Raw genomic sequence first — 26,501 nt, 5'->3', positions numbered from 1 at the left:
AATTTTTTTCATTATGACATTAACAAACATAATGTATTTTTTGTAGGCTACTAGAAAATTCTGTTGATGATGAACCCTCATCAAGACTGAATAACTAATATGCATAATACTTATTAGTATAATTCATCTAGATTCGTTCACAATTACTGTCGTGATTAACAAGGTTTGTCACAGATGGGAGATAGTACTCATTATATTTTCCTATGGGACGACTTTTGTGTTTCTGTACACAAGCCAACTCATGCAAAAGTGAAACTATAGAAGGCAAGTTACACCAGTGGACCCAAGCGATGGGGTTTGAGGTTTATGTGTAACAAAATTCCCCTTTCATCACTTTCCATTTCATTATTTTATGCAGTGGCTACATTGTTGCCCTTTGCACAGCAAAAAATGTGTGTGGGAGTAAACGTAATATCTAAAAGTGGGGAAAGATGTCCTTCTCAGTTATAATGCTCGTTCCTCCTCCTGACCACCAACTTGATATAAATTTTAACCATGCACGCTCTGAGGTTATTTTGGGGATTTGAGGTTATTTTGGCCTACCCAAATTCAAAAGCTTCCCACCCGCATGCAGAGGTGTATATACATTTGGTATCATTTCACAGGAAACCCTTTGAATTGACGAGAAACACTGTTGAAAGTGCTAAACATGGTTGTATGTGTTGTCAGTCCTCTAATAAACACAAAAATAAATAGGCGCTTTTTGATGTATTTCTGTATTTGAAAGTGTATAACTCTGGCCCTGAGTGGTAACGAAACCTGAAGACAGTTTTGTTTGATTCCAGCAAATGTCAGCTAACAGAGGAAAAAGGATTTTTTTTCTCTATCATGTATGCAAAAGTTATTCTATTCCAATTGAAGGGAAGAATAATACCCTTTTTGTATTCAATTCCTGCCTAAAAACATTTGAAGTGTTCCCATAACCACATACAGTGGAATAAATGCAATATCTTTATATCATTTTACAGAAAACCCTTTCAGGTTACATAAAAAGCTGCTGTTTGTGACAAATATTATTTTTTATGTTGTTTTTCATGATGAACCACCAAATTTTCTTTTTTGTGTTGTAAACACTGTCTTAGTGGATAACTCTGGTTCTGTGTGCACTAGCAGACTGCAGTTCTGGTTGTTCTGTTGTTGTGGCAACAAAAGATTGATCTCTTTAGCATGTCGAATTCCAAAATTAATTTTTATTTTACCGAAGTAAGTGAAAATACATTTTTCATATAAAAGTACTTTTGTTTTGTTTTGCACATACAAATAGCAAGGGATTATTCATGCACACAACCAAAGAACATGCTGTGAATAGACTCATTTTTTAGAGTAGGACCTAAGATAAAAGATGGTGTAGCATTTGTGTATATCTGGCTATCTGAGGCAGTTAACGCTCAAGTTTCACTTAAATTTACAAAAGACAATTTTTTACCTCATTATTCATTCAACGATTGTTGGATATGTGATGATAATAGAACGATGTCCTTATTCCTGAGAATGAGAGCTTTCATTTGATATAAGATTTGCCCATGTTTGTCATATATTTAAAAAATATGAAATATGTGAATATTAAAGGAACAGTATGTAGGATTGTGGCCAAAACTGGTATTGCAATCACAAAACTTGTGGCTAAAACTGGTACTGCAATCACACAACTGGTGGCCAATACACAAAATGACAACATAAACATCAGTTGAGGGCTGCAACTCCACTTTTTAAATGACAATATCCTGGCCAGACCACTGTTGTCAGTGATATAAGTATTTGAAATTAAAATTATTTCTTAATGTCTAGTAACATATCAGGGCCAATTTATGATTAATTGAAATAAATTTCTTACATACTGTTCCTTTAAATGATATAAAAAATTTTGGGGGGTGATAGTATAAATTAAGTAACTTTCTTACAGTAAAATATATGTCAAAGTGATGCATATCTGCAAAAAGTAGAGATACTAAGCTTTCAAATAGTATCTCATATGGGGTACTGGGTCCATGACAGACCAATAAATATTAAAGGAATATTTTATATAAAGTAATAATAAGTAAGTTTGGACCCGGTACAGGGTCCACAGTGTTTAAGACTCAGTGCTGCACTTCACTTTCTTTATTATTTTTATGGGTATTATGTAAAGAATACTTTTCAACAGTTTTTAACTGAGCTGACCAATTCAATACCACAAAAAAATATTCCTTAGTTGCATCATTTAAAGGTAGTCCACCCAAAAATATAAATTCTGTCATTATTTACTCACCTCCAACTTGTTCCAAACCTGTATAAATGTTTTTGTTTTTGTTCGGCATTTGTAATCAAGAAGGAAACAGGAGCACCATTGACTACCATAGTAGGAAAGAAAAATACCATGGAAGTCAATAATGTTCAAAAAACTGTTGGGTACATTTTGCTTTGTGTTCATTAGAAGAAATAAATTCCTACAGGTTTGTAACAACTTGAGGGTGAGTAATTGATGACAGAACTTACATTTTTGGGTGAACTATCCCTTTAAGTCAAAACTCGAATAAATGTATGAATTTATTTTTATCATGCACACAGTACAGTGTGTGGTGTTGTTTTCTTGTATGAGAACATATTAGTCATTCAGTGAGTACATAACAGTGCCATTCTTTAATTAGGCTATTTTCACACCACTCTAGCTGCTAGATTTATCCAAATGAGAGACGTGGTGCAGATAATCTGTTGTCCATATGTGTCAGCATCCATAAATGTGTGTCTTGTTCTGTGACTGGTTCAGTCACAACACACTTCAACTGAAGAAAATCTCTTAAAAGAAATTACCTTCACAGTCGTACAGGTGTGAACTCACTTTACGTGGAATGGGGTGTTAAAGGTGTCTTAGTAACATGGTTGTAAACACAAAGCAGCGCCATTAGGGACTATCCTTAGCGTTATCCAAACTAAACCCTATTAGCATCCCTAAAATGACTGGGAAAATACAAAATCAAAACACATTCAGTAATTGACTTGTAAAACATAACACTGTACCGTTTCTTTAAAAAAAATCTCTAAAACATTTTTCATCCTCAAACCATGCAACCTGCTAAAACATTACAAATTGATAGCAATATAACATTTAATATTAAAGTAATCTTTTAAAAACTACCATTATGTTTTTATTCTATAGTTGTTAGTAGCAATCAAAATAGTTAAACACACACACACACACACACACACACGGCAAGATGGGTGTTTATGTATAGAGGTGGAGTAAATACAGAGGATCAGGTGCCACTTACAGCAGTGTCTGTGGAGTTTATGTAGTGAAGTGTGTGTTTTTCACAATGGCTCAGTATGATTCATAAAAACATCAAGTATTTGACACAAAATGCAGTGGGTTGTGGGAACTTGGTTTATCACATCTTTACTTGGCCTTGGAAGAGGGCATAACACTTTATTTGAAGGTAGGAAAAATGATTTATGCGTATTTACTGCTTGCTTAATTCAAATAAGTGACCTAAAAATTAATACAAGAAATAGAAAGTTACAAAGATTGCTTAATTATTAAAAAATTAAAAAGAATTTGATGATAAATGTGTTCATTAAAACCTTTTATTTTGAATGACAGATTTAAGTTTTTTTCATTATTTGTTATTTTTCTTTCTAATGGGATATTGTATATGACTGAATCTCTCTTGAAGAGAACTATTTATATTTGTACTTTTAAACGAAAAACAGTCATCTTAAATTTAGTTTTGCCCTAAAATATATTGCCTTATAAATTGTCTTAAATAGGTAGTTCACCCAAAAATGAAATTCTGTCATTTATTCACCCTCAAGTTGTTCCAAACCTGTCTGAAATTTTTCAGCTGAACACGTATTGTGTAATGTTTGTAACCAAACAGTTTTGGAGCACCACTGACTTCCATAGTACTTTTTCCTACTATGGAAGTCAATGGTGCCACAAATCTACTTTGTTACAAACACTGTCCAAAAGTTTATACATGTTTAGAACATGTAATGTAAGTAATGATGACAGAATTTTTAATTATTTCGATGAACTATCCCTTTAAAAACACATTAGTTGACAAAATGTCATCAGTGTTGTGTGCTTACATGTTGCCTTGTGAATTCAGGACTATTAAAATAATATAAAATATTATAAATATTATTAATATTATATTGTTTTCAAAAATGTTCAAAAAAACTAAAGTTTTCTTATCATTACGCTGACTGTAAGATTTCCCTGTCTTTATCTGTCAGGATATGATCGATCTCTTTCGGGTTATCATCGATGTTCTGTGAATGAATCTGTATTGGTGACTCATGTGATCTCCTATCCAACCTCATACACTCAAAAGAGACCATGTGGAGGATGGCTGCCATGGACAGTGTGTGATGTTACAGTTTATCAAACATCATATCGAATGGAGTTCTCCAACACAACCAAACAGGTCATGAAATGTTGCCATGGCTACGAACAAGTTGGGAGTCACTGTGCTTTGTGTAAGTATTTTACTAAACATTTCTATGTGAATTGTATTGTAAAATCTACTCTTAAAGTTTCAACTCTATGATTGAAATATACATTCTATATAATTATATACAATATATAATGATTTTGCTTCATTTCGGGAACTTGGGAGCTTTGAACAGAAGTGCAGAATTTACATCAAAGCCAGGGCTCTGTCCCTCAGTGACAGAGTCTCAATGGTATGATGCAAACCCATCCAGCTCTGTGTGCATGTGGGACATAGATTGCCCTAAACGGCAAAAATGCTGTCAGAACGAAAACACCTATCAATGCTCAGACCCACTTCCACCAGGTGAGAGGATATTATACACAACAAGATATATTATTTTACACCCTAGAATTCTTATAGATGTGTTTTTCAACAGCATGGAATTACATTAAAATACCCATCTTCCCTCAGGCAACAGAAACTGGTGCTTCAATGCAACAATAACAGTTAAAACAGCGTATGAGCTTCTTAATATGGACAAAGGACTCTTTAACCACACACGACTTCTGCACTCTGTGGTTTGTAGTCAATAACTATTTACTATTTTATGTTGAGCACCTAATTTTCACTGTCAGTAAAAATGGTCAAAAAAGGGGCAGAACCCTTTTAAGAGGCGCTAATATGTACCGTTTACGATTTGGTAACAATATGTACCTTTGAGGTACTGATATGCACTTTTTGGATACCAATGTGTACCATTGAGGTACTGATATGCACTCTTTGGGCACCAATGTGTACCTTTGAGGTACTAATATGCACTTTTTGGGTACCAATGAGGTTCTAATATGCACTTTTTGGGTATGAATGTGTACCTTTGAGGTACTAATATAGACTTTTTGGGTACCAATGTGTACCTTTGAGGTACTGATATGCACTCTTTGGGTACCAATGTGTACCTTTGAGGTACTAATATGCACTCTTTGGGTACCAATGTGTACCTTTGAGGTACTAATATGCACTTTTTGGGTACCACTGTGTACCTTTGAGGTACTAATATGCACTTTTTGGGTACAAATGAGGTTCAATATGCACTCTTTGGGTACCAATTTGTACCTTTGAGGTACTAATATGCACTCTTTTGGTACCAATGGGGTACTAATATGCACTCTTTTGGTACCAATATGTACCTTTGAGATACTAATATGCACACTTTTGGTACCAATGAGGTACTAATATGCACTCTTTTGGTACCAATGGGGTACTAATATGCACTCTTTTGGTACCAATGTGTACCTTTGAGCTACTAATATAGACTTTTTGGGTACCAATGTGTACCTTTGAGGTACTGATATGCACTCTTTGGGTACCAATGTGTACCTTTGAGGTACTAATATGCACTTTTTGGGTACCAATGTGTACCTTTGAGGTACTAACATGCACTCTTTGGGTACCAATGTGTACCTTTGAGGTTCTAATATGCACTCTTTGGGTACCAATTTGTACCTTTCAGGTACTAATATGCACTCTTTGGGTACCAATGAGGTACTAATATGCACTCATTTTGTACCAATGAGGTACTAATATGCACTATTTTGGTAACAATAGGTACCTTTAAGGTACTAATATGCACTCTTTTGGTACCAATGAGGTACTAATATGCACTCTTTTGGTACCAATGGGGTACTAATATGCACTCTTTTGGTACCAATATGTACCTTTGAGATACTAACATGCACTCTTTTGGTACCAATATGTACCTTTGAGGTACTAATATGCACTCTTTGGTACCAATATGTACCTTTAATGTATAGTCCTAGTAGTAGAGGTACTAATATAGCACCTCTTGGGTACTACTATTAACTATTTAGGTGCAAAGGTGTACAGTGACAGCTAGAGACCATTTTTGACCATCTTTCCTGCCAGTTTATTTAAGTTCATGTTTCAAATGCACATGTGATGCCCTAAAATTACTAAAATGTCTAGGTTTTGATATCACACTCTATACAATATTGTTTTTTAGTGACATGAATGCAATGTTTTTCCATAGGTAACTGGTGCTCTTGGCACTAATGGCATTTCTGTGTATTATCTTTGGTCCTGGGCAGCAGGGCCCTTCACAACCTCTTCCTCGCTGCAGGTTTGCTCCTCTATAGTTTTGTCTCTGAAGAACATCTCCACACAACTATACATGCTAGAAATCATAGAGGAGGTAACTAGTGTGGCGGTGGAAGGTAGGTGCAGATGTTTTATAACAATGTATCAGTCTGATTTGTGTTATTATGAATTCAAAGCATTTATACGATTGATTTAGTCAAGAACGGGCCAATGCGCTTTCTATAAACACAGATGTAAAGCTTAGATGCAAAACCCTTTAAGTGCGTCTGACATGTTTTCTTATAAATTAGCATTTTTTATCAGACTTCACCAACAAACTGTTATTTCTGAATGGCCTGGGATTAAGCGAATTTGAAGCGAAAGCATTTAATGAATATAATAAATATTATAGAGTGCATTCAGTTAATATCATTCTCTCATTTTTGACAGATGTGGTGTTTAGCGGCTTTTGCATTTAAGCTCCTCCTAAAATGCATCAATTGTCATTTCAGCATCTTCATTACTTAGTTCTTGCAAACACACACATGCATGTATTTTCATTTTCCAACACAGATGTGGATGAATGTGCAGTCCCGGAGTTGAACAACTGTTCCAACCACACAAACTGCAATAATACTGAAGGATCTTATGTATGTATCTGCCATCATGGTTATGAGGACCAAAATCCTACTGAGCCTGGAACGGTTTGCATGGGTAAGAAAGAATATTGAACATAATTTGTTTTACTTCATTATGATGAAGCATACTTAGATGTTTAAATGATTGATTGACCATATACTGTATGATAAAAACCTATAATTTGTCATGACCATGAAGTGTTGGCTGGTTTCTAATGTAGCCCCCAAAGTAACTACTCCAGCAAGTACAACAGGAAACTCCCCCACCACAACATCTCAACATACTACCGGTAATTTTTGTGCCCGCTGACACCCACTATATCACTTAAAATCTTTTAACCCCTTCAAACCGGATTTTTCAAGTGTTTAATCAGTGTGCCTTATCTGAAAGGGGTTAATAATGGTTTATCTGTTTATCTTGCCGACTCTGCTTTTAACCCAAACTTTTAAAAGGTCCTACAACATATACTGATACTGGTGGAACACAAAGTAGTGATGGACCGATGTCAACATCCTTTGTTGATCAGTCTACACAAACAAATCCAAGCAGCCAACCATCTCCTACGTGTGGTATGTTATGTGAAATACTGTAACTGTTACACATACAAAGGACATTTTTGTTAATGTTTTATCCTATTTGTATGGTCATAAACACTGTATATTACTAACATGTAACTTTAATTTTAAGACCACATACCGGAAATCACCAGTATCTCTGCTAATAATGTCACTAATTCCACATTCAACGTGACATGGACCACCAACAATCAGACTGGTGTGAAATTTCATCTGGTTTTGCTACATGGGACCACTGAACTGAATAACTTGTATATAACAAGCTTGCATTGGATGTTTAGAGACTTGATGCCTGGGGTTCTTTATACTGTATGGGTTGCACCAATTGCCTGTGAAAACATGGGAAACCATACGGAGGTCAAAGTGAGGACAGGTAAATACAACTGGGCACTTATTACGTTTGACCAATTCATTTATGTGTTTGGGATCAAAACCCAGTTCCAAAAAAACATTTTTCTTGTCCTAGTACATTCCAATTGGTTTCTACGTATATGCAGGGTTCCCACACCTTAGTTTAGTTTAATTCAAGGACTTTTCAAGGACTTTCCAGGTCCAATACCCTCAAATTCAAGGACTAAATGTGGGGACACATTTCAAGTGAGAGCAGGTGTAACCTTTTAAGATACATTGTTACAGTTCCCTTTTGAGGGAACTCGCGATGCGTCACTGCGGTGACACTTTCGGGACGCCTCCAGGGGTAAGTGCGTCTGAATGTGTATATCAAATTCAACCAATGGTGAGGCTTAACGACAAAGACAGGGTGACGCGGGAGCCAAGAAGTATATAGCTATCTGAAATATTGCCAAAGACGACGTTACAGGGATGCAGGAAGTTTGGCTAGGGAGACGCAGCGTCTCGTTCCCTTCTCAGGGAACTACAGTTACATACGTAACCCGAGACATTTTCATGTGTCAAACACAACTATGCAAAAAAGCATTTTGGTATGAATCAACATTCGCATACAGAAGATATAAGCATTTAAAGCGAACAGTTTAGCATGTGTGCTTAAAAAGTCTACAATTTTTATGATATTATCCTACACTACACAGGGAATAATTTTTTTTCTTCAGAAAACTTCTTGCATAAAACACATTCAAGCACTTTCAATGACCTGTATCTATGTAAGTATATTTTAAAAAACTTCCCAGTGCCTTGAATTCTTTTCCCCAGATTCACAAACTTTCAAGGATTTCAATGATCTGTGGGAACCCTGTATATGACAGGGGCCCACAAAAAAAATTGTATTTGCATAGTATGTACAGTACAGGTGAAAGGATAGTTTTACATGTGTTAATGTACGTTTCTTATTCGTCTAAAATGAAAATGCTTTCTTTAGATGGAGAAACGCTCAGTGCGACAGCCCGCTTGACGAACGTGGTGTATGCACAGTATATGAACGATCCAAACAATGAAGAGTATAAGGCGTTTTGTAAGAATGTCATAGATGAGGTGATGGTTTTCTCATTCTTTCAAATACATCCTTACTAAAAAAATCCAGCTAAGTGGCATAAGCTGGTGAGCTGGTTTTAGATGGTCTCCCAGCTTGGTTTTAGCTGGTATTGCTGGTGTAGCAAGCTGGTCTAGCTGTGTTTTGGTCACTTTTTAAGCTGGTCTAGCTGGACTAGGCTGGAAGACCAGCTGACCCACCAGCTCGACCAGCTTTACCAGGCTGGAAGGATCTGCTTAGACCAGCTAAAACCAGCTTATGTTGGATTTTTCAGTAGGGATGAGTATCAACATAATCATTTTTTAAGCAAATAAAGTAAGTGGTTTACTGAAATACAATAATTCTAATGTTAAATTATCTTGGATCTACAATATACAAAGTCGCTGTCGAAAATGAACTTGATGATTTCCTCTCAAATGTTTTCCAGATTTTTTCATCCCTACCTGAAGATATACGGCAACTTGTTGTCTCAGGAGTGGTCACCATAAACATCACGTCACTGTCCAACGGCAGTGTGATTGTGAACTTTTCTATTGTATTTCAACCAAACAGCAACTTGAGCTTGTATAATGTGTCCAGTGCTCTCATGACATCACTGCAGAGCAGCCATGTATACGCTGTAGACAACAGCAGTATACACATAGAAGGTATTGCATATCTGCCTGTCTGTCTAGGCATCATTATTTCTTTGTTAAAACAATATAAGAAGTTGGATGATGGAATAGTTGCCACAGTTTCTTGTTGTTGATGTGATTGGTCTCTTGTTATTTATAGATTTAAATGAGTGTTTGTTGGGTATGGCGGACTGCTCTCCATGGGCTAGATGTAATAACACTTATGGCTCGTACACCTGCGACTGTTGGCATGGGTACGAAGACTTGAACCCCAGTAGAAAAGGGCGCAGCTGTGCAGGTAGACCAAATTTCCCCTAACTTTACTTGCAACAGCTGGAAAGCTAGTCATGCACCGATGCATGTATTAAATGGACATTTGTGACCCTGTCTGTGAAATCCAGCCTAAAGTCTCATAATCTAATTAAATACCACTTTTAGCATAGCTTAGCACAATCCATTGAATCTGATTAGACCATTAGCATTGTGCTAAAAAAACGAAAGAATTAAACATTTTATTTTCTGCCGGTCTTAGTACACGATGTAACTACAGAAGAGTCAAGTTTTAAATAGGAAAAATATCGAAACTCTTTGGTTATTTTTTAGCGCAATGCTGAAGATTCAATGGCTTATGCTAAGCTATGCTAAAAGTGGTAACGCCAGACCTCTGGTGATCAGCTGAATGGATTCCAAAATGGTAAAAATCAAATGTTTAAGTCTAGGGGAGCTGGAAAATTAGCATATTTTTTTTTTAAAAAGTGAAGTGTCCCTTTAATCTTCTCATGTTTATTTCTTTCTTTATCCACTCAAAGCTACATTCTCAACATCAACTCCACCGTCTTCTACTATAATCTCCACCACACCGATCTTCGATCGAACCTCAAATGATACCATAACAACCCCAGACTCTTCCACGACATCCACAACTCCTGTAACAACGGCAGCAGCGTCCAGCAATATGGTGAAAGTGACTTCCACAACCCTAAAAACTGACAGACCAGTGACCAGTACCACAACTCAAGCAACATCATTCAGATCCAAGGCATCAAGCCTGTCTAGCGTCTCATCTACCAACCATATGCCACCTGGTACCAAGATAATATCTGTTCAGTGCACCCCTGGTTATATATCAGTGAGGGTAAGACGAGACTATCTGGACATCAATAATATTTCAGCAAGTTCCCTGTACCTCGGTCAACCCGAATGTGGACCAAAAAAAGTTTTTTTGACTCACGTGCAGCTCATCGCGGCCTGGGATAAGTGTGGTACTAGACTGGAGCATGTAAGTGTAATAAATATACTGTATATTCACACTTTACTCTGTTAAATGATCCCTGTAGTATGAATATGTGACCAATGCTCTGTTTGCATTGCAGAACAGCACCCATAATACAATTCATGTGACTCTTTATAACAACATCAGCAGTTTGATTTTTCTGATGGCTGCTCCTAAGCGTTTGGCAGTTCCCATCATCTGCACCTACCCCAGAAGCATTAACATCTCCACGGGATACTCACCCACAGGGTACAGTGCTTCCATAGCAACCGTCTCCATGGAGCTTGTTTTTCTCTCCGTTTCCCACTCAGTACCCCATGCCTTGTCATGTGAAGAATATCGAAACTCATTTAAGGTGTTAGTGACCACAGGGTATTGGTAAAGATCACACAATATTCCTAAACTCTGTACAAAATATGTAATCTGCAGTTATTAAGTGCTTATATTTATAGACGGGTAATCACACAAAAACATGTTCCTGTTTCATTTGACAAACGTATTTTCACCTCTCTACCTGAGTTTTTGCATTACTTTGATGTTTTGATGAGACTGTTTTCCCAAATACCGTTTTCAAAGAGTCCATAATTATCTTGAAAATAATTAAAGGGACACTCCACTTTTTTTTAAATGTGCTCATTTTCCAGCTCCCCTAGAGTAAACATTTGATTTTTGCCATTTTGGAATCCATTCAGCCGATCTCCAGGTCTGGCGCTGCCACTTTTGGCATGGCTTGGCACGGTCCATTGAGTCTGGTTGGACCATTGGCATCGCCCTAAAAATAACATGGCTGCAGCAGGCGCAATGATATTACGCAGCACCTGAAAATAGTCCCCTTGGTACTTTTCAATAGCAGGGGACTATTATTATGCCAGAATGAGAGTGTAGTTCCTAGCCATATCTGCCTAGAAAATTGCAACTTTTAATTTTCCGTCGGTCTTAGTACACAATGTAACTACAGAAGAGTCAAACTTTAAATAGAAAAAAATAGAAACTTTAATTATTTTTAGCGTAATGCTAATGGTCTAATCAGATTCAATGGATTGTGCTAAGCTATGCTAAAAGTGGTACTGCCTGAATGGATTTTAAAACTGTAGAAATCAAATTTAACTCTAGGGGAGCTGGAAAATCAGCATATTTTCCCTTTAAGACTTTTAATTAGAATTGGTTCGTCTCAAGAGGTTATTTTGATCAGTTATACTAATACTGTACTCTGTTCCCTTAGATATTCTGACATAATGAACGATGTAGTGGAAGGATCTGGTAGTTTCCAGGTTACTGTGAGGCTGCTGAATGGGACGTTTCCACTACCAGAGAATTACACGCTCTCCCCAGAAGACGAGGTCACTGTGGAGGTCGCGGTCAACACAACTATAACTCAAATTAAAGTCATTATTAACAAGTGCTGGGCCACACCCACCAGGGACTCATTACAGCCTACCAGCTATCTGTTTCTGAATAATGGGTGAGTGACTGTGATTGAATAAAAAACATCTTTTCAGTCTGGGAATGTCATCTTAGACATGTAATAAGTAACTGCATGAAAAATTTTGGCCAGTTTTAAGTGTTACTGTAGCTCAGTTGGTAGACCATTTGTTAGCAGAATAGAGGTTATGGGTTCGGTTTCCAGAAAACACAAGTGGTGCATTCCAACTCGAAGGCTGGATCCTTCAAAGGATGGAGACTTTGAAGACTGGGACTTTAAAGGCTGCAACCTCCAAAGTCCACAAAGCGAACTGAAATGAGATGTTCTAGCCTACGGACGGATATCCAAGGCTGTGAAGGATCGAGAAACAAGGACGCATATGGAGTCTGCATCTGGAGCCTCCGAATTGGGAGAGAGGGTCTCTGCAGAAAAAAATTAGGCGTTTCCCAATTTTGATGCGTTTTCAAACTAAAATAGGTGTTAAAAAATAATGATGATGCTGTTCAGGGCCTCGTACTTTTATGATTGGATGGTTAAAATGCCTCATACCAGTTTGAAAACGCCCCAAAATCGGGAAAAGCCCCTTTTTTGTTCCTGAGCGACCTAGGCTGTGTCCGAAACCGCGTACTGTGACAGTATGTACTGAACGAGATGAAGTACCTACATACTGACCATTACAACAGTAGGTACTGTATAGTATGAATGAGATTCGATGTAGGCCTACTACATCCGCCATGTTAATACATCACGTGACATACATCGTCATCATGTCATGTCATTCCAGTGTGAGTACAGCCGCATCGGCGCTTTCCGCCATTTCCTAATATGACGACGCCCGTTCTTCTTTGTTGGATAACGCCTCTGCCGGGGCATCATGGGATAGTGAAGTGTCCGTCGTATGATCGCATAGATATGTACACTAGGTATCACCTTGGCTACGGCAGTTCATTGGAACGAATGTGTCAAATGGAGCCACCATCTTGAAACAGTGTAGCCCTGCATCAGCGTCATTGTAGGCAATTGTGTAACGGAAAGGAAATTACCCTAAATCGTCATGAATGCGATTTTCAAGGGATCCTTTTTTTTGTTCTTTCCAACAGTCAGACATGTACTGTATTTAGGATTGAGTCCAGAATTTTTTTTTTTTTGATATTTTGAAAATCTACTTTTTCTAACTACAATGCATAGGCCTAACATCCATACGCAGCACAAAAGTCCGGCATCGTCCATTAGTTTGAAGTACAGGCGGAGATGGCAGCGTTACCTAGCTACTTCCTATGACAAGACCCCTGATCCAAGATGGCCGGAGTTTTGACGCATGCTTAAAACCCCAAGGCAACATCTAGTGTACATATCTTATGGTATGAACACTGCAAAATCTAACTGGAAATAGTAGGTAATCCGGGTACTTTTCGCTTACTGTTTTTGGATTACTATGAATTTGGACATACTACTCGCTTACTGCTTTTCGCCTACTATGGCCCTGTCCCAAATGGCACACTTCCTATGGACTTTCCCAGAAGTCTTTGCGAAAGCAGTCAGACCAATCAGACGACGGAAGGGAGGAGTTCACACTGACGGGTAACTTTTCTTCGTGACGCTGGAGTCTGTTCCAAAATACGACTCCTGTGCATCAAAGTGTGGACTCTGAGGAGAACCACAAGTCTGGAGTGTGCCATTTGGGACAGGACGTACAGTATACAGTATGGAAGTAGGCGGTTTCGGACGCAGCCCTATACTTCATTTAGGACAGCATTCGTCGCGGAGACGTCATTTGCCTTCAGCCTTCGGATTGTGATGCACCCATTTACTTACAAAAATGCAGTACTTTATTTACCTTGTAAAAAAGCATCTGCCAACTGCAAAAATTGAAATATATATATAAACTTTCAGTGAAGCAAGATTTGTAGTGATGCAGCGTCACTCATCTGTTCAGCTCTAGTGTTATTAAAAGCAGCTGTGTATTAAGTGTTTACTAATGACTTTTTGATCATCAGATGTCCAACACAAAATTCACACACCACGGTTATTCAGAACGGGAACGACACTGTGTCTTTGATATCAGTGAAGATCTTTGCATTAGTGGAAGTGAACATCATCTACCTGCACTGTCAGATCCAGATCTGTGTGGAGATTCAGGACAACACCTGCAGACCTGTGAGCTTTTACAGTAGATGAACATCACGCTGTAAAGTAAGGGATAACATGTCCCGTTATAAGTTACAAATAATGAACGAGGCGGAGACATACTTGGACAAGTAATCCGCCGAGTTAATTAATAGCTTTCTCGAGTTTTTAGGTGTAACGTACTCGACTTCAGGCAGCACCGCAAGAACCGAAAAGCAGATGACATTTAAAAGTACCGCGAGAACTGTTAATGAAATCATACTCTCGCGATACTTATGTCATCTCGAGCGCACACCTATAAACTCGATAGGCCTATTCGTAGTAGCCTAAGTAAATTCAGGTAAATTTTGGTACTTTTAACATTGATAACAGACTACTGTCCCTCTGGAGAGTACCTGTACCTGAATTAAATGCATATCTTGTCTTTTTTAAAATTTCTTTAATTTAGACTTGTGTGGAGAGAGCATCCAGGTCTGCAAATCTAATTGGAGTGACAAAGGCATCATTTGGACCCTTGCTCAGATTAAGTACCACAGAACGTAAGTTCTTCTTATTTAGTAGATATGAAGGCTAACGTATTATACTGATATTGTACATAGAACTGTCATCAAAAATATCAATAAGGCTCCATTTCTCCTATTCTCTTTTTCTAAAGCACCAAGCGACGCAACAGTTTCCACTCAAACGATTGAATATGTTCTGCTTGGTGTTGGTCTGGTTCTGTTTGCCCTGGCTGTCATTTTTGGATTGTTGTGTCACAAAAGGAGAGTAGGGTCGTACGACTTCTCTGTTAAACCACCGCCGGAAAACTTGACCTATCTTACATTTAACAAATAAGTTAAATGCTTTTAGGTAGTTAACTCTGCTATTGGAGTCTAAAGGGTTAAGTTTATTGCAATTCCTAGTGACCTATTTAAGGAGAACAAAATTAATGGTATGATTTTATTATATTTATGTACTGAAACATACTATTTGCAACATAGCATTAAACTTTTATTTTTTCTTAGTCAAGCACTTTAAATCTTAATAATGCCAAAGATATAAGTAATCTGGCTTGCTGTATATTAATTTTGTTATTAATGTTATTAATTGCACACAAACATTTAATCAAAAAGCCACTAGAGGGCACTGTTGTATTTAATATGTATTGTATACCAGCTGCAGTCTGCTCTGTCAACTGTATATGCTGATAAGGACATTAAGGTTTAGGTCATGAGGAAAAACATATTTTTAAAAAAATCCGACATTTTTTTGGGGGGGAGAACTATTTTTGTAATAAATTTAAATTTTAATTGTTTATATATTTGCTCTATATGCCCAAAGATGATAATATTAACCTTGCAGAGAATTGCACGTCACTTTAATATTATAATATCATTATCCACTGAGACTTTGAGTACGTAGGACCTGGGGGAGGGAACTTCAGTACAATTGGGAAATGGGGGTGGCGAGAAACACATTTACACAAAATTCCACAATTTTTTCTCCTTTGTCATCTCCATGTTAACATCTCATCTCTCTATATTTTAGCTGTATAGGGTTGCATATCTATGTATTTTATGACAACATATGTATCAATAAAAGTTACAAATGTAATAATTATTAGATGCTAGGTCTGTGAGTGCAATAAATAGAACATTTTTGCCTTAAAATTCTTGTCTCACTGTCATAAATTGGAATTGACTGGAATTTAAAAGATTCCAAAAACCTGGAAAAATAGACTCAAAACTACCATGGGCCAAATAGCATAGTTTACAAAAAATGCTCCACTTCTACATTTATGAATTTAGCAGAAAATCCACTTACATTTCATTTAAAGGTACAGTGTGTAAATTTTAGCGGCATCTAGTGGTGAGGTTGTGGATTGCAACCAACGGCTCAGTCCACTGCTTACCCCTCGCTTTTGAAACACATAGAGAAGCTACTGTAGCCACTGCCGAACAAACAGGTCTTCGTCGAAGACACCTTAGTAAAAAAGTTTGTCCGTTAAGGGCTTCTGTAGAAACATGGTGGTCCAAAATGGCGACTTCCATATAAGGGGACCCTCGGTGTATGTAGATAAAAACATAGGTAATAAACACGTAACGGTTTATTATGTAAGGTCTTACACCCATTATAATATAGTTTTGGATATTGTTTTGCATTTCTGTCAAGAGATCCTTCTAAAAATTACACACTGCACCTTTAAACTATGCATGTATATCAAAATGTTTTTTTCATGGGACTCAAACCCTTTGTGTGATCTGTATGCTGCTTACACAATGCTCTACTAATCGACAAACATTTCTAAAAATGTTACACATAATATTGAGTATGAAGAACTCTTTTATATTGTAAAGAATCTTTTTTTCCCACTACATTAAACATACACTTCGACAAAGATCCTTTAAAGAACCTTTATTTTTAAGAGTGAAGCACGTAATATGTGAAGTTTGCTAATCTAAATGATCATGGAAAAGAAAGTGCATGGAACAGAAAATGTATAGCACCATTTCAAATGTTGCAAACAGTCTTGGGGCGCAGGTACAGTATTTTTCATTCATTTGGAAGCTCACAATTTAATCTTAATAGTCAACATACAGTAGTAGGCCTATATACATACAGTACTTCAATTCTACCCATAGGTCGCTCTGCAAAAATATTTCTTGAAATATCGTTAATTAGATTATAATTCTGTCTATAGCTGCCTCCCTTCCTTTCTTGTTGACTTGCTTTGTGCTTCTTGTCAGTACTTGACATCCGGCGCAAATCGAACTACTCCCCGGCTCCGTGGTTCTGGTCGTTCCACCAGTGGTTCTCCTCCAGAGGTACCCGCGGAATAATAATCGCTGACTCGTCCGAGGCCAGACTCAGATTCACTAGTGGGCGGCACAGTGTTACGATTGCCAAAGGAGGAGCAGAAGGAAGACAGAAAGAGAGAGAAAGACATAGAGACACAACATGAGGTGTTTAATCAGAGAAATAGCAGTGCACACTAAAATAAATGATGCTTTGAGCATTCTGAGACCATCGTTCACTTTTCAGAGTCAAATATTCACTCTAAAATATGCTGGGTTGTTTTCAACCCAGCGTTGGGTCAAAAAGGGACACATTTAACCTATGCTGGGTTGTTTTAACAAATTATTAGGTCAAATATAAACAATGTGGGGCAGTTTCCAAGACAGGTTTAGATTAATCCAGGACTATAGGCCTTAGTTATATTAAGACATTTAAGTAGTTTTTACAAACAAACCTTGCAAAAAACAATGGTATGTACCCGGTTAGTCCATTCTGACCCAGTGCTGGGTTGAAAGTAACCCAGCATTTTTTTCCCGACATTTTATATATAGTAAGCACAATGTAAGTGATAATGTGGATATGATAAACTGGGGTCTAAAAGTACTTTTAATAATATTTTTATTAAATTATTTTCACTGGTAGTCTCAGACTTTTGAATCTCATTTTATTTAAAACACATCCAACAAATCAGATGAATTATGACTGGTCTCAGGCTGTTCAAAGAAAAAGTCTAGAAAATGAAAATGTGATGGGACAACAAGACACACCAGTGCACAAGTACATAATGTGCTGTTTCTAACACCTACAAGCTTTACAAGCTTTACAAGTCCGTGTAAAGTCATTTCAGAGTTTCTAAACCCATTATAAATATTAAAAATGTATTGTTGAAACACGTTACAAAGAACTATGTAGTACTGAATTGTAGAGTAATCAGGATTATTTATTATCCGCTGTCGGCACTGAAACCACGCCCACTCGGCGGCCTTGATTATGTTGGGGCGGGGCCATAATTTGTGGCTCCAGTGTGTCATCGAGCCACTGCTTAAGCCCCGCCCCAACACAATTGCGCGAGCACCTATTCAGAATGGCCCTGTCCCAAATGGCACACTCCGGACTTGTGGTCCTCATTAGAGTCCACACTTTGATGACATTATAGAGTGCAAACTTTAGGGACCCTTGATGCGAGTCCACGTGGGTGCACCGGAGTCGTATTTTGGGACAGACTGAAGTGTCACGCCGAGTCTGGGAGGAGGAGTTGGCCGTAAGTGTGAACTCCTCCCTTCCATCGTCCGATTGGTCTGATTGCTCTTTCGCAAGGACTTCTGGGTTGGTAAAGTGCGCGAAGCCTGCTGTAGTGCGGGCTTCGCCGGAGACAGCATCAAGGGGGCGCTGATAAGCAGACTTCAAACCGTAAAAATGACAAATGGGACACTCTACGGACTCGTAGACTAAGAGAGCACGCACAATTTAAGGCCACGAGACCGAAAGTCCCCATGAAGTGCGCCATTTGGGACAGAGCCAATCCTGCCTGTTTTAAGATTTTTATAGGTTATTTTATTTACTTGGTGGTTTTTATAATTTAAATTTGGCTGGGTTGTTAATAACACATTGTCCCATGGTGTGACAAATTGAGAGCACACTTATTATCTGACTTTACATGGACTTTAAATATCAGCTCAATGTCATTAATCTCCTGAAAAAAGTGAGATCTGAGAAGCATCTATGTGTGACATTTAAAGTTCACTCTAAATGGATCAATGGTACCTCAGCGTAAAATATAACACTTCAAATTGTGCTATAGAAATTGCTGTCTCAAATATGATAATTCAAGACTCAAATAAATGCATTAAGGAAAAATGCATCTCTACTTTGCTGCAAGAGGCACAGTATAACAACAATAACACACGTGTGTGATGGAAGTCCACAATAAAACAAAACATGCAAGTATAAAATACACGTAAATAATTAATCTTCTCAAGAAAACGAGAAACAACATTTACACAACATACAATCTAAAAAAGGTGCTAAATAGCAATAAAAGTGGTTCACTGGTTGTGTAATCATATAGGGAACCATTCCCAGCGCTAAATCTCACCTAACCTTTGTAGAACCATATTGTCTAGTATGTTGAACCATAAAGCATGACTATAGCACCACTTATGGTTCTAAAGAGGTGCTATGTAGCGCCAAAAATGGTTCCCCTATGATTACGAATTACGAAAGTACTATTTAGCACCATTTTTTGGTACACCCTGTTCAACACTTTCCATATGGAAGAGAATACATATGGGAGCAAATCAAATGATGGATTACACTGAACACATACTATCTGCCCCATTTATATGAAGCAGTAGCAAAGATATCACCACAATGTTCACTTTCATAGGAAATAAAATAATTGTACTGTTGAAGTACGGATGAAGGCGTAGAGAAGTTTTACTAATCTCAGGTGAATATTACCTTGGATCAGGCAGGGCACAGCGCCACAGATGTTGCTTTAGTGTCTGCACCCAACCAATATCACGGATGGGCTGACTGAGCTGAATGTAGTGGTACTGTTTTAGCATAACCCTTCAAACGAATGACAAGACCACTTATTAGCTATAGACATTAAAGTATATGAAGGAATCGTTTACTCCCAAATTCGCCCATTCTCATTTCGTTCCAAATCAACATGATCGTCTTTTTTCTGTGAAACACAAACCCAGGCTGAATTTTTCAGGCAGAAGCATATAGTAAATTGATTATAGTTAAAGGAAAACACCACTGTTTTTCAATATTTTACTATTTTCTTACCTCAACTTAGACAAATAATACATACCCATTTTCTTTCAATGCATGCACTTCCAATCATTGCACAGCGCCTCGTGAATGTGTTAGCATTTAGCCTAGCCTCATTCATTCCTATGGCTCCAAACAGGGATGAATTTAGAAACCACCAAACACTTCCATGTTTTCCCCTTTTAAAGACTGTTACATGAGTAGTTACACGAGTAAGTATGGTGGCACAAAATAAAACTTTTGTTTGGAGCCATAGGAATGAATGGGGCCAGGCCAAACGCCAACACCCCCAAGAAGCGCCGCACAAAGACCAAAAGTGCACGCACCGAAAAAAGACAGGCATATATCAATTCATCCAAATTGAGGCAAACATAGCAAAATATAAAACATTAATAACACATATGTGTTACAAAGAAATAAAGTCATGCAGGTTTGGAGCGACGTGAGGGCGAGTGAATGATGAATTTTCATTTTAGGGTGAACTATTCCTTCAACTCCAAAATCACAAAATTATTTGTACTTAAATCAAATTTTGTTGATTTAGTTAATAAATCATAATTTTTAAACTAAGTAACAAACACTAAAGGACTATTTGAGTCCATTCAAGAAGGTTCTTCAATATTCATTCAAGAAGGTTCTTCAATATTCAATATGATACATGGACCACGAATAGGACACTTGCATCTTTTATCTCTTTGCACATAAGCTATTTGTTTTGGTAAACTGAAAGCTAAAATATGTAAGGTACATATGAGGAGTTCAAATGCAAAAGTCTCTAAAGCCACCTCCATCAAAAATGAGATAATGATATTGAACGAATGCTCTCAGAACGTTCTGTATTACATGTTCATCAAATACTTTTGCTTCAAATCTGCTTAATTTCAGGCCATTCAGAAACGCTGCCTTGTTGGCAGAATCCGCTAAATGCCACAGTGATTTTTCAGCAAAGTCCTCTAAGTGCACGGAAGATGAATTAGATGAACGACGGAGGCGGCAAACAAAACGACCACGCAACCTTGGGGTCCCTTATGAGTGCTTGAACCGAATACAACCCAAATGTGGCAGTGTCATGCATCACAGCGCCTCCTAAAGTTTGGTTCATTTTTTCATTCTGACTTTTATCTTTTGCAGTGTTTCTAGTTGCATCTTTAGCAACTGTTTTCTAAGTGAAGAAAAGCTTGCATGCACTTTAAAGGGGCCATGGCATGAAAATCTGACTTTTTCCATGTTTAAGTGCTATGATTATGTCCCCAGTGCTTCTATCGACCTAGAAAATGTGAAAAAGATCAACCCAGTAACTTAGTTTTGGTAAACCATTCTCTACAAGCGCATGAAAAAATAGGTTGTTGAAGTTTTGCTCTCCTTATGATGTCATAAGGAGCTCTTATTATAATAATACCACCTCTTAATCTGCACTATCCAACCACAGCACTGCCATTTAGTGCAGAGAAAAGCACAATTGAGTTTTAATTGCAACAAACCACCATCATTGTGATCAGTGTTTGAATTTCATCAGCTCATTTGCATTTTAAAGGACACACCCAAAACGGCACATTTTTGCACACACCTACAAAGTGGCAATTTTAACATGCTATAATAAATTATCTATATGGTATTTTGAGCTAAAACTTCACTTTTTGTGCTCTGGGGACACCAAAGATTTATTTGACATCTTAAAAAAGTCTTGTGCCATGGCCCCTTTAAAGGGTTTTGTTGCAAAAGTAAAATTTGTTAAATACTAATAAAAAGACTAAACCTACATTTATTAACTAATATCTTTTCATTGCCATTAAAGTGAAACTACTCAACCGAAACATAAGAGTCTAATAAAAAAATGCTAATTTACAAGAAAACATGTCAGACGCATTTAGAGGGTTTTGCATCTGAACTCCTCATATACAAAGTATATGCTATATACGTATAAAAATGTCAGTCTGACAACTAAAAGATGCTTGAATCTGTTCCACAGCCCATCACACAAAACATAAGATTTGCCAACTCAAAAACCATACGATCCAAATGCATAGCAATAGTTCTCTTCCATGTGGATGCAACAATAACAGACAGACAGACGGGGGGAGATGCGCCTACCATTGAGTCCACAAACCCTCTAACATCTTAAACAAAATGAAGCATGACACCTCTGTTTCTGCGTTTGCATTTATTAATTTCAATAAATATGAGCAAGCAGAGAGAGAAATCACAATTAACATCATCACAGTTCATTCTGAGGCCCCTTCACATGACATTAGCTATATTTTTCTCTCTATTCAGAATGCATGGACTATAGATAGCACCTGTGCTAAGCACAAACACACACACATTCGCTAGACATGTACAACCCCACTAGCCATCTCTGTCTTCCCAGACCTCTTCCTTTAGTCCCCATGTTACACTAAGCATAGTAATTGAGTCACCAAAGGCTGCAAAATAGAAGAAAAGGCCCTCACCCTGTGGTGCAGTAAAGACATCTGCAGTAGACATCAGAGCACAGCAGTTGTTCGAAAGCCAGACTGAAACATTTATTTCAATTCAAATCAGTGTTTACATTACATTAGACAATAAAGTTTTTTTTACATTTATGCATTAACAGATGCTTTTATCCAAAGCGACTTGCAGTGCATTCAAGCTATACTTTATCAAGACGTGTTTCCTGGGATGACCTCTGTGCTGCAAACACATTGAGCTCCCAGGAACACTTTTTCTACTTTTGTAAGTTGCATGTATGCATTATATATTTTCATAAAGCCACATTTATCCTACATTATAATACACTGCCAGAAAAAGGTATAAAAGATCTTACTGGTGTGGTACCCTCTCAAAAAGTACACCTTACCTAAAGGGTGCATAGTAGATCAAAGTTACATAAATGGTACATATTAGGACCTTTTTAAAACCGTCCAAGTGACTGCTTTTGTACATTTTTTTCTGAGAGCGTACCTCCTATATACACTACACTACTAGTTTTAAAACACTTGACTGAAATGTTAACAATGATCTTAATTTTTTTTTTATCTGAATGTGTATGATTAAATGCTTGAAATTACTTTCGTAGCCAAAAATATACCTGTGTTAAAAAAAATTTCTGTTATTAACTAAAATTTGATTAAATAAAAAATATTTACTTATGCTGGATTCACACCAAACGCGGTAGAGGCGGCAAAAAGGCGCTATTCCCACGTTGTTGGACGCTTGAACATTTATGCTGCGTTCACACCAGCCGCGGTAGAGGCGTCAAGCGCGAGTGATTTCAATGTTATGTCAATGTAAAGACGCATTGACGCGCGTCTGTAGGTCTCGCGGCGCGAATGAGGCATTTAGCGCGGTAGACGCGATTCCTTCTAGTGCGAATGGCGCGAATTGTGCATTGCCGGGGGAAATGCGCAAGTTGGAAAATTTGAACTTTGGCGTAAAAACGCGCCATGTTAATCAAAAGGAATCAAAGGAAGCGAGCGGAGTCGCAAAAGCCCCTCCCATGACACGAACCTCCGCGCGAATGTCTCGATCACTAGAATTTCATGCACGGTTTTCACGTGCGAATGAAGCGAGTACACTCTGGTGTAAACCCACAGTTAGAGTTTACTCGCGTGAAATTCTAGTCATTCGAGACATTCACGCGGAAACTCGCCCCAGGGGAGGGGCCTCCGCGACTCCGCTTCCTGTAATCACGTCACTACTAGAGCAAGCTCCTGATTTTCAGGTGCGATTTGTCATCAAATTTCAACGATTTTTCAACTCAATTCGCGTCATTCGCACGAATGAGGCGGATTCGTGTCTAACCATCGAGCTAAACGCCTCTTTTACGCCGCCGCGTAAAAGCGTCTTTACATTGAAATCACTCGTGCTTGAAGCCTCTACCGTGGCTAGTGTACGTACACGGCAAACGCGTAGGATCGTGTTGCTCGCTCTACATTACTCGCGGGATTTAACTTTGTGTCATGCTAATTTTTCGCTTGAGTTGAATATTCGAGGTTAATAGCGCGTGTTTTCGCAGCAATTGCGCCACCCGAGGACGCGTCTGATCGCGTCTTTGCATTGACTTTGTATGTAATCTACTCGCGCAAATTGTTCAACTCGCGTTTGGTGTGTATGCCCCATAAGACTAAATATTAAAGAAAAAGCAACCAATAAGAGAACTCCTTCAATATTATTTCAAATTCATTTTAAGGTGAAACTTTAAGAAGCTTCTTGATAAAATAACACAAGTATGGTTTTGAAATTTCTAGGCAAAGATGCTTGGATCTTGGATGCTTTTAGTCACAAACAAATTCCCAGTTACATTTGTGTTATGCCATAGTTTATATGAGTTTATTATTATTCTAATGTGGAAAAAATATAAATAAAGAATGAGTGTTTCAAAACTTGACTGGTAGTGTATATTATTGTTTGCTTTTGATGTATTTGATTTTTGACTGACATTTAAATACAGTCGGCTTCAATGTCCGAGTCAGCATTTTTAAAATGTGACAAAACACAAATTAAAATATTAAATAATAATACAAATCTACTTTTGCACCATGAGTGCTTTGAGAATACATTTAAAATTTCTCCATATATTCAATCTGGCTATGGATCACAACGTACTGTGCACTGATCGTGCAAACAACAGCACAATGAGATCACATACTTCTCACATACTGTACTGAAAATGGAGAAGACCGCAACAAATGAGACCAGAGACAGAGAGAGGACTTGTAGAGGGGTGGTCCATGATAAAAACAACACAAAGCATGATTATACACACTAAGGTCCAGTAATGCCAGCAGATGAAGACATTGAGATACTAAGATGCCATTTAGTCCTGCGAACTACCAACATCTTAAGATCGTCCATACAATCTGCATCATATCACATGCATGATAAATGAAGCAATGATTATGTGTCATTACAACAGGCCCGATCAGGCTATATCCAAAACATGTATTTGTAAAGGCCAATATATGCATCAGTAGTCCTAGTCAACTTACACTTAAATTTGAAGTTAGAAGAAATAAAATAAATTGAGAAATTTTGGCCTTTGTGGGACGAATCTTTGAATATTCATAAAAATGATGAAATCATGCAGCAGATGAACGCAAACAGGATAAACAAACAAGACTGCATTCGACTTACCAGAACATCAAGGAACACATGATAATAAATAAAGCAATTAGTCAGGAATACAGTTCATAGCAGTTATTGGACAACAGAGGGGATGCAGAAGCAAAACAAAGCAAGAGACACTCAAGGGAAAGTCATAAATAATTCATACATTGCGTGTGCATTCAAGGCCTTTGATTTTAATGCTGTCTAATCTATTGACCTTTTGAGTTCTCTATGCACTTTTGGGATCCTCCATCTGTGTACCTTAGGGACCTCCTTTAGGGGGATGGTGCATTTCACTGTGTATGTGGGTGAAGAATGATAAATGTGGTAGCTCCTTTTGTGATGTGTGTTGGGATTAAAACCCACTGAAACCTCAAAACCATATCAAATTTACAAAAACAACATTTAGTTTATAGTGTAGTTATAACATTTACAGGTTTGCTTGTGCATCACAGTGAACATTTAAATCCTATTCTATCTGAAGACAATATATAATGCTTCCCATAATGTGATACTGTTACAGTAATCCAGCTAGGCAAATTATTGTATGACCTTCAACGATGTCTTTTGGGAGATATTATGTTTCTATAATGATTTCTCATCATTTTAATGATATTAAATGGTTCTCAACAATGAGCAAAAAACAAACCAAATAAGATCTACACAGCACCAGTGTGATCTAAGATCATAACATATCACTTTTGGGCTGTTTGCTCAATAAAATGACAACATGAAACAAGCAAAGCAAATCAATACATTCTCATAAGCTGCACATTTATCAAAGAGTTTTGTCTTGGAAATTCCCTTTTTGACCTATATTAGACAATATGCATTGCCTAATTTACATGAACATGACATTAAAAGATTTATTTAATTACATAATCAAGTTTAATAAAAAAAACCCTTGATAAATGAAAAGCACCAGTCTGTGCATCTGATGATGGGTGAAACATACAGAGCCACTAGCCAATGGCTCCATGCAAGATGAGAGCATCCACTGAAGTGGTTGCCATGGAAACCTTGCCGTGGAGATGAGGAGAGTAGGTGGAGCCATAGTAAATGCAAACGCTTTGATATAACTGGCGCGAACGGACTCGGCGCGAGGCAAAAAGAGAAGAAAAAACATCAAATCCATCCCTTAAAAAACATCTTCGCTCAAAATGAGTGAGTGGCTGAGAGTGAGTAGGAGATATAGAGAGAGTGATAGAGAAACATGGATTATAGGAAGAGAGAGAAAGAGAAAGATGGAGGTG

General features: G+C 37.7%; 2 protein-coding genes across 8 annotated transcripts in view; one reads left to right on the top strand and one right to left on the bottom strand.

Annotated features, from left to right (window-relative positions):
• Positions 1–3,255: 3,255 nt before the first annotated feature.
• On the top strand, positions 3,256–21,178 carry umodl1 (uromodulin-like 1). 3 transcript variants are annotated; one of them, XR_008645278.2, is made up of 18 exons: positions 3,256–3,413; positions 4,213–4,455; positions 4,596–4,775; positions 4,884–4,990; positions 6,460–6,643; positions 7,080–7,220; positions 7,366–7,434; positions 7,598–7,714; positions 7,833–8,093; positions 9,057–9,169; positions 9,595–9,814; positions 9,942–10,079; positions 10,591–11,060; positions 11,155–11,303; positions 12,277–12,516; positions 14,475–14,670; positions 15,053–15,143; positions 15,260–15,278. XR_008645278.2 is itself a non-coding variant. In XM_055208206.2 (18 exons), the coding sequence occupies exons 1-18, from the start codon at positions 3,338–3,340 to the stop codon at positions 21,138–21,140; spliced, it is 3,051 nt and encodes a 1,016-aa protein (XP_055064181.2). In that variant the 5' UTR covers positions 3,256–3,337; the 3' UTR covers positions 21,141–21,178. The 3 variants fall into 3 exon arrangements, 2 of the variants coding, with proteins under 2 accessions (XP_055064181.2, XP_055064180.2); XM_055208206.2 differs by lacking the exon at positions 15,260–15,278 and adding an exon at positions 21,049–21,178 and having other exon boundaries at positions 14,475–14,634; XM_055208205.2 differs by having other exon boundaries at positions 14,475–14,634; positions 15,260–15,469.
• The window catches only part of map6a (microtubule-associated protein 6a), a 21,824-nt gene continuing 11,184 nt past the window's right edge, over positions 15,862–26,501 (bottom strand). For 2 of the 5 annotated variants that reach the window (XM_055208215.2, XM_055208216.2), the window contains exon 4: positions 15,862–17,462. In XM_055208215.2, the coding sequence (XP_055064190.2) occupies positions 17,330–17,462 (133 nt within the window). In that variant the 3' untranslated portion in view covers positions 15,862–17,329. Of the gene's footprint in view, positions 17,463–19,842; positions 19,954–21,881; positions 26,421–26,501 lie in introns of those variants that run through there. The other 3 variants (XM_055208213.2, XM_055208218.2, XM_055208217.2) reach the window with 3 other exon arrangements.

Source organism: Misgurnus anguillicaudatus, chromosome 12, assembly GCF_027580225.2.
Source record: "Misgurnus anguillicaudatus chromosome 12, ASM2758022v2, whole genome shotgun sequence".
NCBI classification, from domain to species: domain Eukaryota; kingdom Metazoa; phylum Chordata; class Actinopteri; order Cypriniformes; family Cobitidae; genus Misgurnus; species Misgurnus anguillicaudatus.
Note: the sequence above shows the minus strand (reverse complement) of the source record. Positions and strands in the feature narration are given on the sequence as shown.